Source organism: Eschrichtius robustus, chromosome X, assembly GCF_028021215.1.
Source record: "Eschrichtius robustus isolate mEscRob2 chromosome X, mEscRob2.pri, whole genome shotgun sequence".
NCBI lineage: Eukaryota > Metazoa > Chordata > Mammalia > Artiodactyla > Eschrichtiidae > Eschrichtius > Eschrichtius robustus.
In genome coordinates this window covers 85679801-85693745 of record NC_090845.1, presented here as the reverse complement: position 1 = coordinate 85693745, position 13945 = coordinate 85679801, and the positions used below count along the sequence as shown (strand labels likewise).

The window sequence follows — 13945 nt, the reverse complement described above, 5'->3', positions numbered from 1 at the left end:
CTATACTTGTTGCTGAAATATTTCATAGCGTTTTTTTAAAAATTCAAGTCAGGCAAATTTTAATGAAAGAAATAAAGTCAAAATATTTAGTATGTGACAAGAATGAAAGGAGGATATTTTAAAAGACTTTCCTTATTGTGAGGTAATACAAAGAAGTGGATAAGGACCCAGGATTGGAACCTTAGCTCTGACACTTACTAGCCATGTAACATTAAAATGGAGCAAATTACTTAACCTTTCTGAGCCTCAAGTTCTTCATCTATAAAATGAGAACAATATTAATACTAATCATAATGATTCCCTGGTTGTATGTGTGTATTTCAAGTTCTTAGAACATTTCCTGGGGGATAAAAAATGGTATATATGTTAAGTGTTCCTTGTTATTATTTTTTTAATGTTTTAAAGATGCCTGTAGGGCATCTGGGAAGACATTTGGAGATGGGGTCTGAACTTCAAGAGAAAGTTCTGAGCTGGAAATATAAATCGAGGCACAGGGACCTCGATTATAAATCACAGGGACACACACACATACACATTCTCTCTCTCTCTTAGAACAGTGCCTAGCAGATAATAAGTACTATATAAATGTTAAAATATTAACTATTATTATTTTAATAAGCATTTCAGAAGTCAATTAAATTTAAGCTTATTAAAATGAAAGTTAACTCCTATAGCATATAGTAGGTGCTCACTAACGGTTTAATGACTTTAAAGAATTCTCAGTGGTTACCTTTTTTCATTCATCATTATAAGTGAATGGAAATTGTAAAAATACAATTTAAAATTTACTCAAAATATAAATCTAAATTTAGTAGGTAAAATAAAACAAGTACTAACAATTGTGATGACAGTATTAGATTTGACTTGAAAAATTTTCAAATTTATTTATTCCGTTCATTTAGAATCAACTCCAATATAAATGCATATATTTCTTATGCCTATGAGCCATAGAAAAACAACCCCCAGTGCTTATAATTATCAATTATCAGGTTCCTCAGAGTTAAATGTCCCTGCTGAAAATAGTCAATAGCATTTCCACAGGATTTCTATCTTATCCTCAAAGATTTGGCTCACATACAGGGCAAAACTGGAGAGGAAGGGGAGTACTGGCCAAGTTTATTCACCGTCTAAACAAAATTGACAAAGACGTCTGCGTACAAAGTGGATGATTTAAAATGAATTTGAAAAATCTGCTACCCCTAACATGCACTCAATATGCATGTACGGCAATCTAGCAATTGTTTCTGCCTCAAAATGTTTGATTTTCATTCACATTATAGCTAGACCTAGTTAGTATTCTTCCATTGCAGTCCCTTACCTGCAGCAGAAACCCAGTAAAACACAAGAAGAATGTGGGGGGGGGGGGAGGGGTGCTAGGGTAATTAACAAAGCTAAAAAGTACCCCAAGGCACAAAGATAGAGGACAGTCCCCCTCAAAGGATGGGGCAGGAAGTGGGGGTGGTCCCTGGCCTTAAATTCAGGTATACATATAGGCATCAGTTCCCAGGCACAAAGGCAGCCAAAAAAAGCTTTTTTGGCTCTAGGAATATTTCTAGAGTGAGGGGAAAGGTGACTACCCAGCCAACCGCCAATTGAATCAACTTGACAATTAGGAAAGTGACCTACGAAGTCATAAATATCAGATTTTAATCTCAGGCTTCCAGCATTTGTATAAGTGATACCACAAAAGAATATTCTGTCTCTTAGACTATTTCTTTCCGCACTGACATCTTGAGGAAGAAATATGACCCTCGTCTGTCTCTCCTTCAGTATGATTTTCCCCAGGGCAGGCAACCTTTTCGACAAAGGGTAGTTCATAATTTCTTATGTTTATGAAGACTAGAATTTGGAAAGATGTCTGATAATTTAAATAACAAACACGTTTATAGTATGTTAACCATTTGTGGTTTTCAAAAGAGTGTCATTTATGACTTCCTTGCTTTTGAAGGGAAGAAAAGTTAAATTTATGCCTCAGGAAGCTTAAGCAAGAACTGCTGATAAGTTTTCCTAGGAACTGGCAAAAAGAGGCCACATTCTAACAGTATGGATTGTTGGCTTTTAAGAGATTTTCTGTTTTTGCACCTTCTTTTTGTGATTGAGACAAGTAATGCTTTTCTATCTGAATGTATGTATTTTTTCTTTCCACTAATGTAACAGAGCTAGTAACTTGAAAGATACCATCTTCAGTGTATGTACAACTGAGTGCTTAGTGTGTTCAATTATTTAAAAGCCTCACATAAGTCATATAACCTATACTAAAATGTTTTATTACAAATAGGATGTATGTTATTGATATCATATAGAGAAGAGAAAAAATTATTCTGGATAATTACAATATTAATATTCAAAAACAAAACTATAGGCTTTTCAAATGAATTTAGAAAAAAATCACACAGGGAGGTAAAGATTTGCAAAGGTGCTTTAACAAAACGTTTAAATAAATTTTGGTTAAACTTGCAAAGTTTAATAAAATTCCCATTATTACTTTTTGTTTGTCTACCCTACGAGAATAAAACCTTCTTATACATAAAACAGAGCATTTAGTACTATAAATAATACATCAGAACATGAAACTTACATAAAGTCTGGTATCTGTGTACTATGCAACTACAAGAGATTGTAATTTAATCCAAATATCTCCACATTGTATTTGAAACAATCATTAATCATATTTTAAGAAAAAAAGTCAAAGCTGACCCTCCCATTTAAACATAGTATAATCTTATCTTTTAAAAAACATAAACCTACAGTGTAAGAGCAAATCACTAAATGAACATTTGAACTGAGTGCCTGAATTCATAAACTGCTATCTTTAGCACATCTGAATTAATCAACTACTATATTTAGCAAGAGATACTAATATGACTATAATATGCTAAATCCAAACATAGAAAATAAGTCTAATGTAAAAACAACAGAATTTTTTTTGTCTCTTACCTGGCTCCTTGACTGCATCTACTTTCTCCTAATATGTAGGTATTTCAGAAGAAGAAGCTCCCATGCAACTAATAATTTTCAACTTTTTCTATACCTTTTCTCCCCCAGAATCATCCGTCCAAGAGTGTTTTCATTTGCTTGCTGGTAAACTCTACAAAAAGGCCAATTTATCCATCACCATCTCCCTCTGAGCTTCAAATATAGTTAGAAAAATAGAAAAGTTCAAAGCAGTTGGAAAAGCAGTGAAGTTCCAAAAGGATGCCAGTCCCAATCTTTTGTTTAAAGAAATCTACTTCCTAAAAGTCAAACAGTCAAACTCAGTCACAACTGGAGGCAGGGTCTTCAGGAAATGAAAAAAGTTTTCGCTGCTTCAATCAGCAGATTTAAAATGCTCCCCATCCATAGTGGGGTAGATGTGGCCCTCGACGGTGAGATACTCAACGGCTTGATTGATGGTCCCGATGCTCAGGTTGCTAAGCTCGGTCTGGAGCTCACGAACGCTCTTGCCTTCCTGTCGAGGACACTCGTGAATCAAACGCAGCACCTCCTTCCAGATGAACTTGGGGTGGTACTCGCTGTGCCTCTGGGCCTCATCCATTTCTGAGGGAACAACAGGAACACTTTGCCCAGAGGCCGCTTTATCCAGCATCATGTGCGCGTTAACCGTTTCTAGAATATGCGTGGTGAACTCGTTCATGTCTTCCAGGACACGGATTTTCAACACCTCAAGGCTCTTCACCTCCGCAGAACATTTGAGGATACCTAACACTTTGGCGTATACTCCCACTGGAAGGAGAGTTATCCCCTGCTTTGCTCTATCTCTGCCGACCCACTGGCGGACCTTGATAGGCTTGGTGGTCATATCATCAATCTTGTAAAGAACGTAATTTGCAGCCATCTCTGCCTGCCTGATTATCCCCACGATAGAGACTTGGGAAACCTCGATTCCCCTAATCGTGAAGACATTATCAATCACAGTGGAGGTGAGCAGCTGGTTTACACAGCAAGGTATAATATCCTGGATTCGGGACCTGTATCGTATGGACTTAAAAGCAGGAGCTACCCTGCCCTGAGACGGTGGGTCATTGCTTCCGACGGCTCCGCCTGCAGCAGAGATGCCGCCATAGCTCCTAAACCCATTCTTACTCATTTTAAGGGCAGCTCCGGCAGACGAGGAGGTGGGGTTTAGCTCCCGTCAGCAAGTTCCACGAGTTCCACAGGCAGGCTACAACGGCTATAACGGCTACAACGGAATGCTGGGATTGTGACGACACAAGCAGCCCCACGCAACTGTGGAGCCAATCACCTGCCAGGATGCAGCTGTCTCTAACCAATCAAGACCTGCCAGCTTCTCACTTCGCCCCACAATTCTTTGGAGTTGTCGGGTAGCTGCTCCCCTACATCTTAAAGGACCCGCGTGTAATTTCAAACCTTCCCCGCTATCTTTATAAAAATGCATTTTTACTAGGTTCCCCCCACCCCTGCTTCATTCCTAAATGTAACGACTTCTGTAGTCACTTCTAAAAGACTCATTTATTCAACTCACTCAACCACTCAACAGCAATTTTCAGAGCAATAAGTTCAGTATAGTTTGTGTGTGGAGGCGGCAGAGGCGGCAGCGGGGGAGGGGGGGACGGGGGACGACCCACCGCGTTTACTGTCCACCAAGAACTCACTTCCTTTTTTAAATCATTAAAACCAGAAGCATTCTGGAAAAAATGGCAAGACGGCCACCTCTGAATAATTATCGTATTCAAACGCAAGTCATATCTTACCATTACTTTTTTAAATTTTTTATTGTAGAATTACGCTTTTCCAGTTATTCTGCCAAATGCATTATCGGTAAAAATAAATAGTATAATATATTTCAATTTATACATAAATTCAAATGAAACAACTGAGCTCTAAATTATTTTCAAGGCTCTGTGGATAGGTCAGGGAAGTACAAATCCCATCATATATTAGGAAAAACAAGAACAAAATCAAAATATGGTTTCTATATACTCTTATCCAGTAATTTCTGAACCTAATATTTTAGTAATTGTGTAAGTAGATCACAGAATATTTTCATATTACACTGAAAATCTGTTTTTCCCTATAAAAAGATTTTATTTGGGGTGTAATTAACTGAAAGGCTTTTTATACTTAATAAAAGAACATCAGTTATTGGAATCCACCATTGGCAAGAACTTCTTCCTTAAAAATCCTTTGTACCTAGGTAATAGCCTAAATGTGTAGATTTTTGAAGAGTTTATTAATATTTTCTTATTTACTTTATTGGTTAAAATAAACTAATTTTGCTATCCCAAATTATAGAAATGTGTGAATGACATATCTAAAACTTGTAGAATACAAAACTATATTTACTTCTCAAGTTAAAAAGGAAAAATATCATAGAGCCAATGTACTTAATTTATTTTATAAATAAATATATAATAATTGTTATCCGAGTACAGATTTTCATATAAATGTGGATGTTTAACTTCTGGACCCATATTTTACATAATCAAGGAGGACTTAACCATCTGACTAATATTTGTATTCTTAAAATTGCATGTTATTAGAGATCAGATTAGCTATACATTTTTAAATGTTTACAAACTCGTAATTAGACATTGTTTTATTAACTAACATCAGACTTCTGGTCAGGAAAACTTGAGGTTAAAATGACGTAAGTGATTATATTCCCAACAATGATATACAGTACAAATTGTATGGATCATACCAAAACAGTAAAAAAGCACCTACCTGACAGGATTGCTGGTTAAAGAAACCCTCAGAGATTCTAGGCAATTAAGAAGTTTCTCATCTGAAATACCAGATCGTAATTCATGAACATATTCTTGTGAAGACAGAGTGCATTCATGTTTGCTGTTTTTCAGCCCTCCCTATTAAAAAAAAAAAAAAAAAAAAAAAGATATTATTTTAGACAAACAACAGGTTTTTTTTTTAACTTTTAAAATACAATAATGCATAGAATATGTAAATATTTTACCGTATAAAAATGTGTACAGGGCTTCCCTGGTGGCGCAGTGGTTGGGAGTCTGCCTGCCAATGCAGGGGACACGGGTTCGAGCCCTGGTCTGGGAAGATCCCACATGCCACGGAGCGACTAGGCCCGTGAGCCACAACTGCTGAGCCTGCGCGTCCGGAGCCTGTGCTCCGCAACAAGAGAGGCCGCGACAGTGAGAGGCCCGCGCACCGCGATGAAGAGAGGCCCCCGCTTGCCGCAACTGGACAAAGCCCTCGCACAGAAACGAAGACTCAACGCAGCCATAAATAAATAAATAAATAAAATTTAAAAAAATAATAATAATAAAATTAAAAAAAAATGTGTACAGAGTGCCAGGCGCTTAAAAACTTTTGGTCATAAAACTCACATGGTGGGGCTTCCCTGGTGGTGCAGTGGTTGAGAATCTGCCTGCCAATGCAGGGGACACGGGTTCGAGCCCTGGTCTGGGAAGATCCCACATGCCGCGGAGCGACTAGGCCTGTGAGCCACAATTACTGAGCCTGTGCGTCTGGAGCCTGTGCTCCGCAACAAGAGAGGCCGCGACAGTGAGAGGCCTGCGCACCGCGATGAAGAGTGGCCCCCGCTTGCCACAACTAGAGAAAGCCCTCGCACAGAAACGAAGACCCAACACAGCCATAAATCAGTCAATCAATCAATCAATCAACCTCTGGGGCTAAAAAAAAAAAAAAACTCACATGGTAAAAAATAAAAATAAAAAATAAAAAAAAACTCACATGGTAAAATCATGTTGTATATATCTCAACACTCTCCTCAGCCTCATTTAAAGGAAAATTACACTGATGGCACTCATAACCTGAACAGAATATGGACTTCAGTGGCATAAAGTATCACTGACAGGGATGCTTAAATTTACGATCCAGGCATTAGGATTAACATTAAGTGGTCCTCCTTAACCCACAGGATGAACATTTAGAAGTCATCTTATTAATTCTCCTAGTTATTTATATTCTATTCTACAAAATACAGTGAACAAAATTTAATGCAAACATTATACATAACCCAAATCTACTGAAATATGTCAGAATATCACCCTATCTGAAAACCAAGTGAAAATGTTTATTAAAATGCAAAACAATATAGTCTCCAATTAGCATGTTAGTTAACAAATTAGTGTAAAGCATTCACCAATTCCTAACTATTCCTTCGTAACTATGTTAATCCCATGCTGTAGTAATCTTAAAAAGCCATTAAATGCATTTATCTGATAGCGACTAGTTTTTAGCTTAATTTCCAGGATTCATGGGGTTATTTCTACAACTCATTATCTCATCACAGCTCCTTAGCTTCTTCACCTTGCCATAACTATGTAAGTAGTTTGGGAAAAGGCTGGGAGGAAAACATCATCAACACATTCATTGTACTAATAACTCATAGTTTCACATTCCAGATCTACATAATCATAACTGCCCCCTTCCTGTATTACAAATGTATCCCCCTGAATTAAAACCCTAGGCTTGACTCCCATTTTGTAAGTTCATATGAATTACACTCAGTTTCTGCTAAGTATCTAAGCTAGAAGAAGGAAAGCAATTTTTTTCCAATTTGATAGAAGTTATATCATTAGATGATATAGAGTTTAAGAAAAAAAAAATATGTTAATAATGAGAAATAGATTCCCTAGGGTTTCATACTATTTGGCTTTTTATTGAGAATGCCTCCTGATATAGAAATTGTCAATCATTCTTAATGTCTGAATTTTTAAAAATTCCATTAAACAGTAAATGTTTAAAGTCTGATAAAGTCTTCCGTACAGGAACTCTATTCCCTTATACCACTGTGACACTATCACTACTATAGCACTTAAGACATTGGGGCAGAGGTCATTAAGTGTGTCTCTTTCTCTTCCAGACTGGGAACTCCATGTATGCCAAGTATCTAACACAGTGATGGGGTTTAGTGAGCCTCAACAAAAGTGTGCTGTTATTGAATCTGTCCATAACAATTACAGAATAAGGAATACAACTTCATACTATTCGCTCCCATATATTGTATAATGGCCACGGACTTGATTTTTCTTGATTTAGTAGGATATACAGTAGATGTTCAGGAAGTCTACTGAATGAATCACCACACAGATGGCACAGTAAGTAATACCATCATCGTGAAATCATTTCCACATTTCTATAACTTATTTACCCATCCCTTAAGGCTACAGATCCACAAGGAATAAAAAGTAAACATTTATAGTATAAAATTTTGCAGATCTGCTGTCACTTTCACTTTCATATGATCCTCAAACTTATTTTCTTAATTAATGGATGACAAGGCCATACTGACTCCCCTAGAGGCTTATATATAGGGCTTATTCCTGTAGAATGACCTTTGTATTTGCTGTTTTCTCTGCCTGGAAGACTCTTACCTCTGACCTCTCCATTGCTGGTTCTCATCATTTAAGTCTCAGCCCAACAGTCTTATATAAGTTTATCACGTTTAGCACTTTACTTGTTTACTGTGTCCTCCTCATTAAAACATAGGTTCCACAAATCAGGAAACTTGCCTATCTTGTTCACTACTGTATCTCCAGATCTTAACACAGTGCCTGGCACATAGTTAAGTACTCAGTATATATTTCTTGAATGAATGATGGATCTATGAATGGTGAATAACCAAACGGGTGAATGACTGATGAGCTTCAACATGCCAAAGCTTCCAAATTCAGTTTAGTTTCACTTCAGAATATTACAGTCCTGAGACATTCCATTATAATATATTCAGATAAGCTTGTACAGAACAGGTAAACTTACACAGTATATGGTATGCTGGGGATGGCTCAAACTGCCACTGGGTATGAATCATGGCCCTTTACCTACTTTCTAGGTAATCTTTGATCAGACGACTGAACGGATCTCTATAAACCTGTTTGCTCATCCGTGACACAGGGGTAATAAACACTGACCCTTCATATTTCTTATGAGGCTTAAGTAAAACAATGCATACCAAGTGCCAAAAACAGGCGTTTCATATGTGTTGTCTCATAGACAGAGTAAGGTGCTCAGAAAATGTTAGATCCTTTCTTCTACATGGTTGTGCGTGAGATATTCTTTATGGAACAACTGGGCCAGCCTATCACCTTGGGACTCACCCCTCCTCCAAGCCTTAAAAACTAGTTTAAATTATATAATTGAGGATACTCTACAGTTCTAAGGAATGGAAGAAAACAATGTAATGGAGCAAGACAGAAGATATATAACTTTAGAGAACAAATGTCTTTTATCAAGCTTAGAAGGACTTTGGGGTTTTAACATAAATTCATATTTGAAAATTATGAAAACATGATAGCATGGGAAGGCTGGACTGGCCCTAAAAGACCAGCTGTTCTAATGCTCTCATTACATAAATAGAGAATCAAGTTGATTTCCCAAATTCACATAATTAGTGAGGTTACACGAATAAAACACTAACATTCTGGTCCTTGGGTTACTTCTTTTTTTTTTTTACTATATGTCACCTTTCCTCAATATTGAGTTAAAAATTAAAGCAACAAGTATTTAATTCTGAAATCTCTATTACAAAATGTCAAAGTATCTTCAGCAAAATCAATATGGTACAAAATAATATTAAAGAAATCACCTAAAAACAAAAGTGCAATAGATTAAACTAATTCTCACTATATTTAATAGGGCTGTAATACAAGAATGGCTTATTATTAACATCCTGTTCTGATACTGAACAAAGGAAACAACTAGATAATGGATGGATAATAATGGAAACTTTAATTAGCTGCTCTGTATGAGATTAATGAAAATTACCACTGTGCCCATTTGATCTTTAAAAAATAATGCAGACAAAGTTAGCAATTAGCATACATCATGCTACTCCAAAGCTAGGTGAACAAAGAGCTTTCCGAATTTGAAACGATTCCTTCATTTGAAAATCATTAGAATGGAGATACTTGCCAGGGTGACTGTCTTTGTACTATTCTAAAACACTACACAAAGAACCAAAAGAAACTTCGGTCAGTTTAATAATCACAACCACCCTACTCTGACATGAAATGTTAGTCTCAAAACCAAACATGCTCGAGATTGGTTCAAGATGGCGGAGTAGAAGGACGTGCTCTCATTCCCTCTTGTGAGAGCACCAGAATCAGAAATAACTGCTGAACAATCATCGACAGGAAGACACTGGAACTCACCAAAAAATATACCCCACATCCAAACACAAAGGAGAAGCAACAATGAGATGGCAGGAGGGGAGCAATCACAATAAAATCAAATCCCATAACTGCTTGGTGGGTGCCTCACAAACTGGAGAACACTTATACCACAGAAGTCCACCCACTGGAGTGAAGGTTCTGAGGCCCACATCAGGCTTCCCAACCTGGGGGTCCAGCAATGGGAGGACGAATTCCTAGAGAATCAGACTTTGAAGGCGAGAGGGATTTGATTGCAGGACATCGACAGGACTGGGGGAAACAGAGACTCCACTCTTGGAGGGCACACACAAAGTAGTGTACGCATCGCAACCCAGGGGAAGGAGCAGTGACCCCATAGCAGACTGAACCAGACCTACCTGCTAGTGTTGGAGGGCCGCCTGCAGAGGCGGGGGGTGTCTGTGTCTCACCGTGAGGACAAGGACACTGGCAGCAGAAATTCTGGAAAGTACTCCTTGGCGTGAGCCCTCCCAGAGTCTGCCATTAGCCCCACCAAAAGAGCCCGGGTAGGCTCCAGCGTTGGGTCACCTCAGGCCAAACAACCAACAGGGAGGGAACCCAGCCCCACGCATCAGCAGACAAGTGGATTAAAGTTTTACTGAGCTCTGCCCACCAAAGCAACAGCCAGCTCTACCCAGCACCAGTCCCTCCCATCAGTAAACTTGCTCAAGACTCTTAGACAGCCTCACCCACCAGAGGGCAGACAGCAGAAGCAAGAAGAACTACGATCTTGCAGCCTGTGGAACAAAAACCACATTCACAGAAAGATAGACAAGATGAAAAGACAAAGGGCTATGCACCGAATGAAGAAACAAGATAAAACCCTGGAAAAACAACTAAATGAAATGGAGATAGGCAACCTTCCAGAAAAAGAATTCAGAATAATGATAGTGAAGATGATCCAGGACGGCGGAAAAGAATGGAGGCAAAGATCGAGAAGATTCAAGAAATGTTTAACAAAGACCTAGAAGAATTAAAGAACAAACAAACAGAGATGACCAATACAATAACTGAAATGAAAACTACACTAGAAGGAATCAAGAGCAGAATAACTGAGAAAGAATAACAGATAAGTGACCTGGAAGACAGAATGGTGGAATTCACTGCTGTGGAACAGAATAAAGAAAAAAGAATGAAAAGAAATGAAGACAGCCTAGGAGACCTCTGGGACAACACTAAACATAACAACATTCGCATTACAGGGGTCCCAGAAGGAGAAGAGAGAGAGAAACGACCCGAGAAAATAATTGAAGAGATTATAGTCGAAAACTTCCCTAACATGGGAAAGGAAATAGCCACCCAAGTCCAGGAAGCACAAAGAGCCCCACAGAGGATAAACCCAAGGAGAAACACACCAAGACACATAGTAATCAAATTGGCAAAAATTAAAGACAAAGAAAAATTATTGACAGCAGCAAGGGAAAAACAACAAATAACATACAAGGGAACTCCCATAAGGTTAACAGCTGATTTCTCAGCAGAAACTCTAAAAGCCAGAAGGGAGTGGCATGACATATTTAAAGTGATGAAAGGGAAGAACCTACAACTAAGATTACTCTACCCGGCAAGGATCTCATTCGGATTCGATGGAGAAATCAAAAGCTTTACAGACAAGCAAAAGCTAAGAGAATTCAGCACCACCAAACCAGCTCTACAACAAATGCTAAAGGAACTTCTCTAAGTGGGAAACACAAGAGAAGAAAAGGACCTACAAAAACAAACTCAAAACAATTAAGAAAATGGTAACAGGAACATACATATCAATATTTACCTTAAACGTGAATGGATTAAATGCTCCAACCAAAAGACACAGGCTTGCTGAATGGATACAAAAACAAGACCCATATACATGCTGTCTACAAGAGACCCACTTCAGACCCAAGAACAACATACAGACTGAAAGTGAGGGGATGGAAAAAGATATGACACGCAAATGGAAATCAAAAGAAAGCTGGAGTAGCAATACTCATATCAGATAAAATAGACCTTAAAATAAAGGATGTTACAAGAGACAAGGAAGAACACTATATAATAATCAAGGGATCAATCCAAGAAGAAGATATAACAATTATAGATATATATCCTCCCAACATAGGAGCACCTCAATACATAAGGCAACTGTTAATGGCTATAAAAGAGGAAATTGACAGTAACACAACAATAGTGGGGGACTTTAACACCTCACTTACACCAATAGACAGATCATCCAAACAGAAAATTAATAAGGAAACACAAGCTATAAATGACACAATAGACCAGAGAGATTTAATTGATATTTATAGGACATTCCATCCAAAAACAGCAGATTACACTTTCTTCTCAAGTGCGCATGGAACATTTTCCAGGATAGATCACATCTTGGGTCACAAATCAAGCCTAAGTAAATTTAAGAAAATTGAAATCATATCAAGCATCTTTTCTGACCACAACGCTATGAGATTAGAAATCAATTACAGGGGAAAAAAAGGAAAAAACACAACACATGGAGGCTAAACAATATGTTACTAAATAACCAAGAGATCACTGAAGAAATCAAAGAGGAAATCAAAAAATACCTAGAAACAACTGACAATGAAAACACAATGACCAAAAACCTGTGGGATCCAGCAAAAGCAGTTCTAAGAGGGAAGTTTACAGCTATACAAGCCTACCTCAAGAAACAAGAAAAATCTCAAATAAACAATCTAACCCTACATCTAAAGGAACTAGAGAAAGAAGAACAAACAAAACCCAAAGTTAGTAGAAGGAGAGAAATCATAAAGATCAGAGCAGAAATAAATGAAATAGAAACAAAGAAAACAATAGCAAAGATCAATAGAACTAAAAGCTGGTTCTTTGAGAAGATAAACAAAATTGATAAACCATTAGCCAGACTCATCAAAAAAAAGAGGGAGAGGACTCAAATCAATAAAATTAGAAATGAAAAAGGAGAAGTTACATCAGGCACTGCAGAAATACAAATCATCCTAAGAGACTACTACAAGCAACTCTAGGCCAATAAAATGGACAACCTGGAAGAAATGGACAAATTCTTAGAAAGGTATAACCTTCCAAGACTGAACCAGGAAGAAACAGAAAATATGAACAGACCAATCACAAGTAATGAAATTGAAACTGTCATTAAAAATCTTCCAACAAACAAAAGTCCAGGACCAGATGGCTTCACAGGTGAATTCTATCAAACATTTAGAGAAGAGCTAACACCCATCCTTCTCAAACTCTTCCAAAAAATTGCAGAGGAAGGAACACTCCCAAACTCATCCTATGACGCCACCATCACCCTGATACCAAAACCAGACAAAGATACTACAAAAAAAGAAAATTACAGGCCAATATCACTGATGAAAATAGATGCAAAAATCCTCAACAAAATACTAGCAAACAGAATCCAACAACACATTAAAAGGATCATACACCATGATCAAGTGGGATTTATCCCAGGGATGCAAGGATTCTTCAATATACGCAAATCAATCAATGTGATACACCATATTAACAAATTGAAGAAGGAAAACCATATGATCATCTCAATAGATGCAGAAAAAGCTTCTGACAAAATTCAACACCCATTTATGATAAAAACTCTCCAGAAAGTGGGCGTAGAGGGAACCTACCTCAACATAATAAAGGCCATATATGACAAACCCACAGCAAACATCATTCTCAATGGTGAAAAACTGAAAGCATCTCCTCTAAGATCAGGAACAAGACAAGGATGTCCACTCTCCCCACTATTATTTAACATAGTTTTGGAAGTCCTAGCCACGGCAATCAGAGAAGAAAAAGAAATAAAAGGAATACAAATTGGAAAAGAAGAAGTA

General features: G+C 37.6%; 2 protein-coding genes across 3 annotated transcripts in view; both read right to left on the bottom strand.

The window, feature by feature from the left end:
• Positions 1 to 13945, bottom strand: part of DIAPH2 (diaphanous related formin 2) — an 859779-nt gene that overhangs the window by 651779 nt on the left and 194055 nt on the right. For both annotated transcript variants that reach the window (XM_068532463.1, XM_068532464.1), the window contains one exon: positions 5686 to 5825. In XM_068532463.1, coding sequence (XP_068388564.1) covers positions 5686 to 5825 — 140 coding nt within the window. The remainder of the gene's footprint in view (positions 1 to 5685; positions 5826 to 13945) is intronic.
• RPA4 (replication protein A4) lies at positions 3308 to 4087 on the bottom strand. The gene has a single exon (XM_068532472.1). The coding sequence runs from the start codon at positions 4085 to 4087 to the stop codon at positions 3308 to 3310; it is 780 nt and encodes a 259-aa protein (XP_068388573.1).

What these genes read in the sequence shown, in the direction of transcription:
- RPA4 (XM_068532472.1), bottom strand. Translation starts at nt 4,087, where the DNA reads ATGAGTAAGAATGGGTTTAGGAGCTATGGCGGCATCTCTGCTGCAGGC.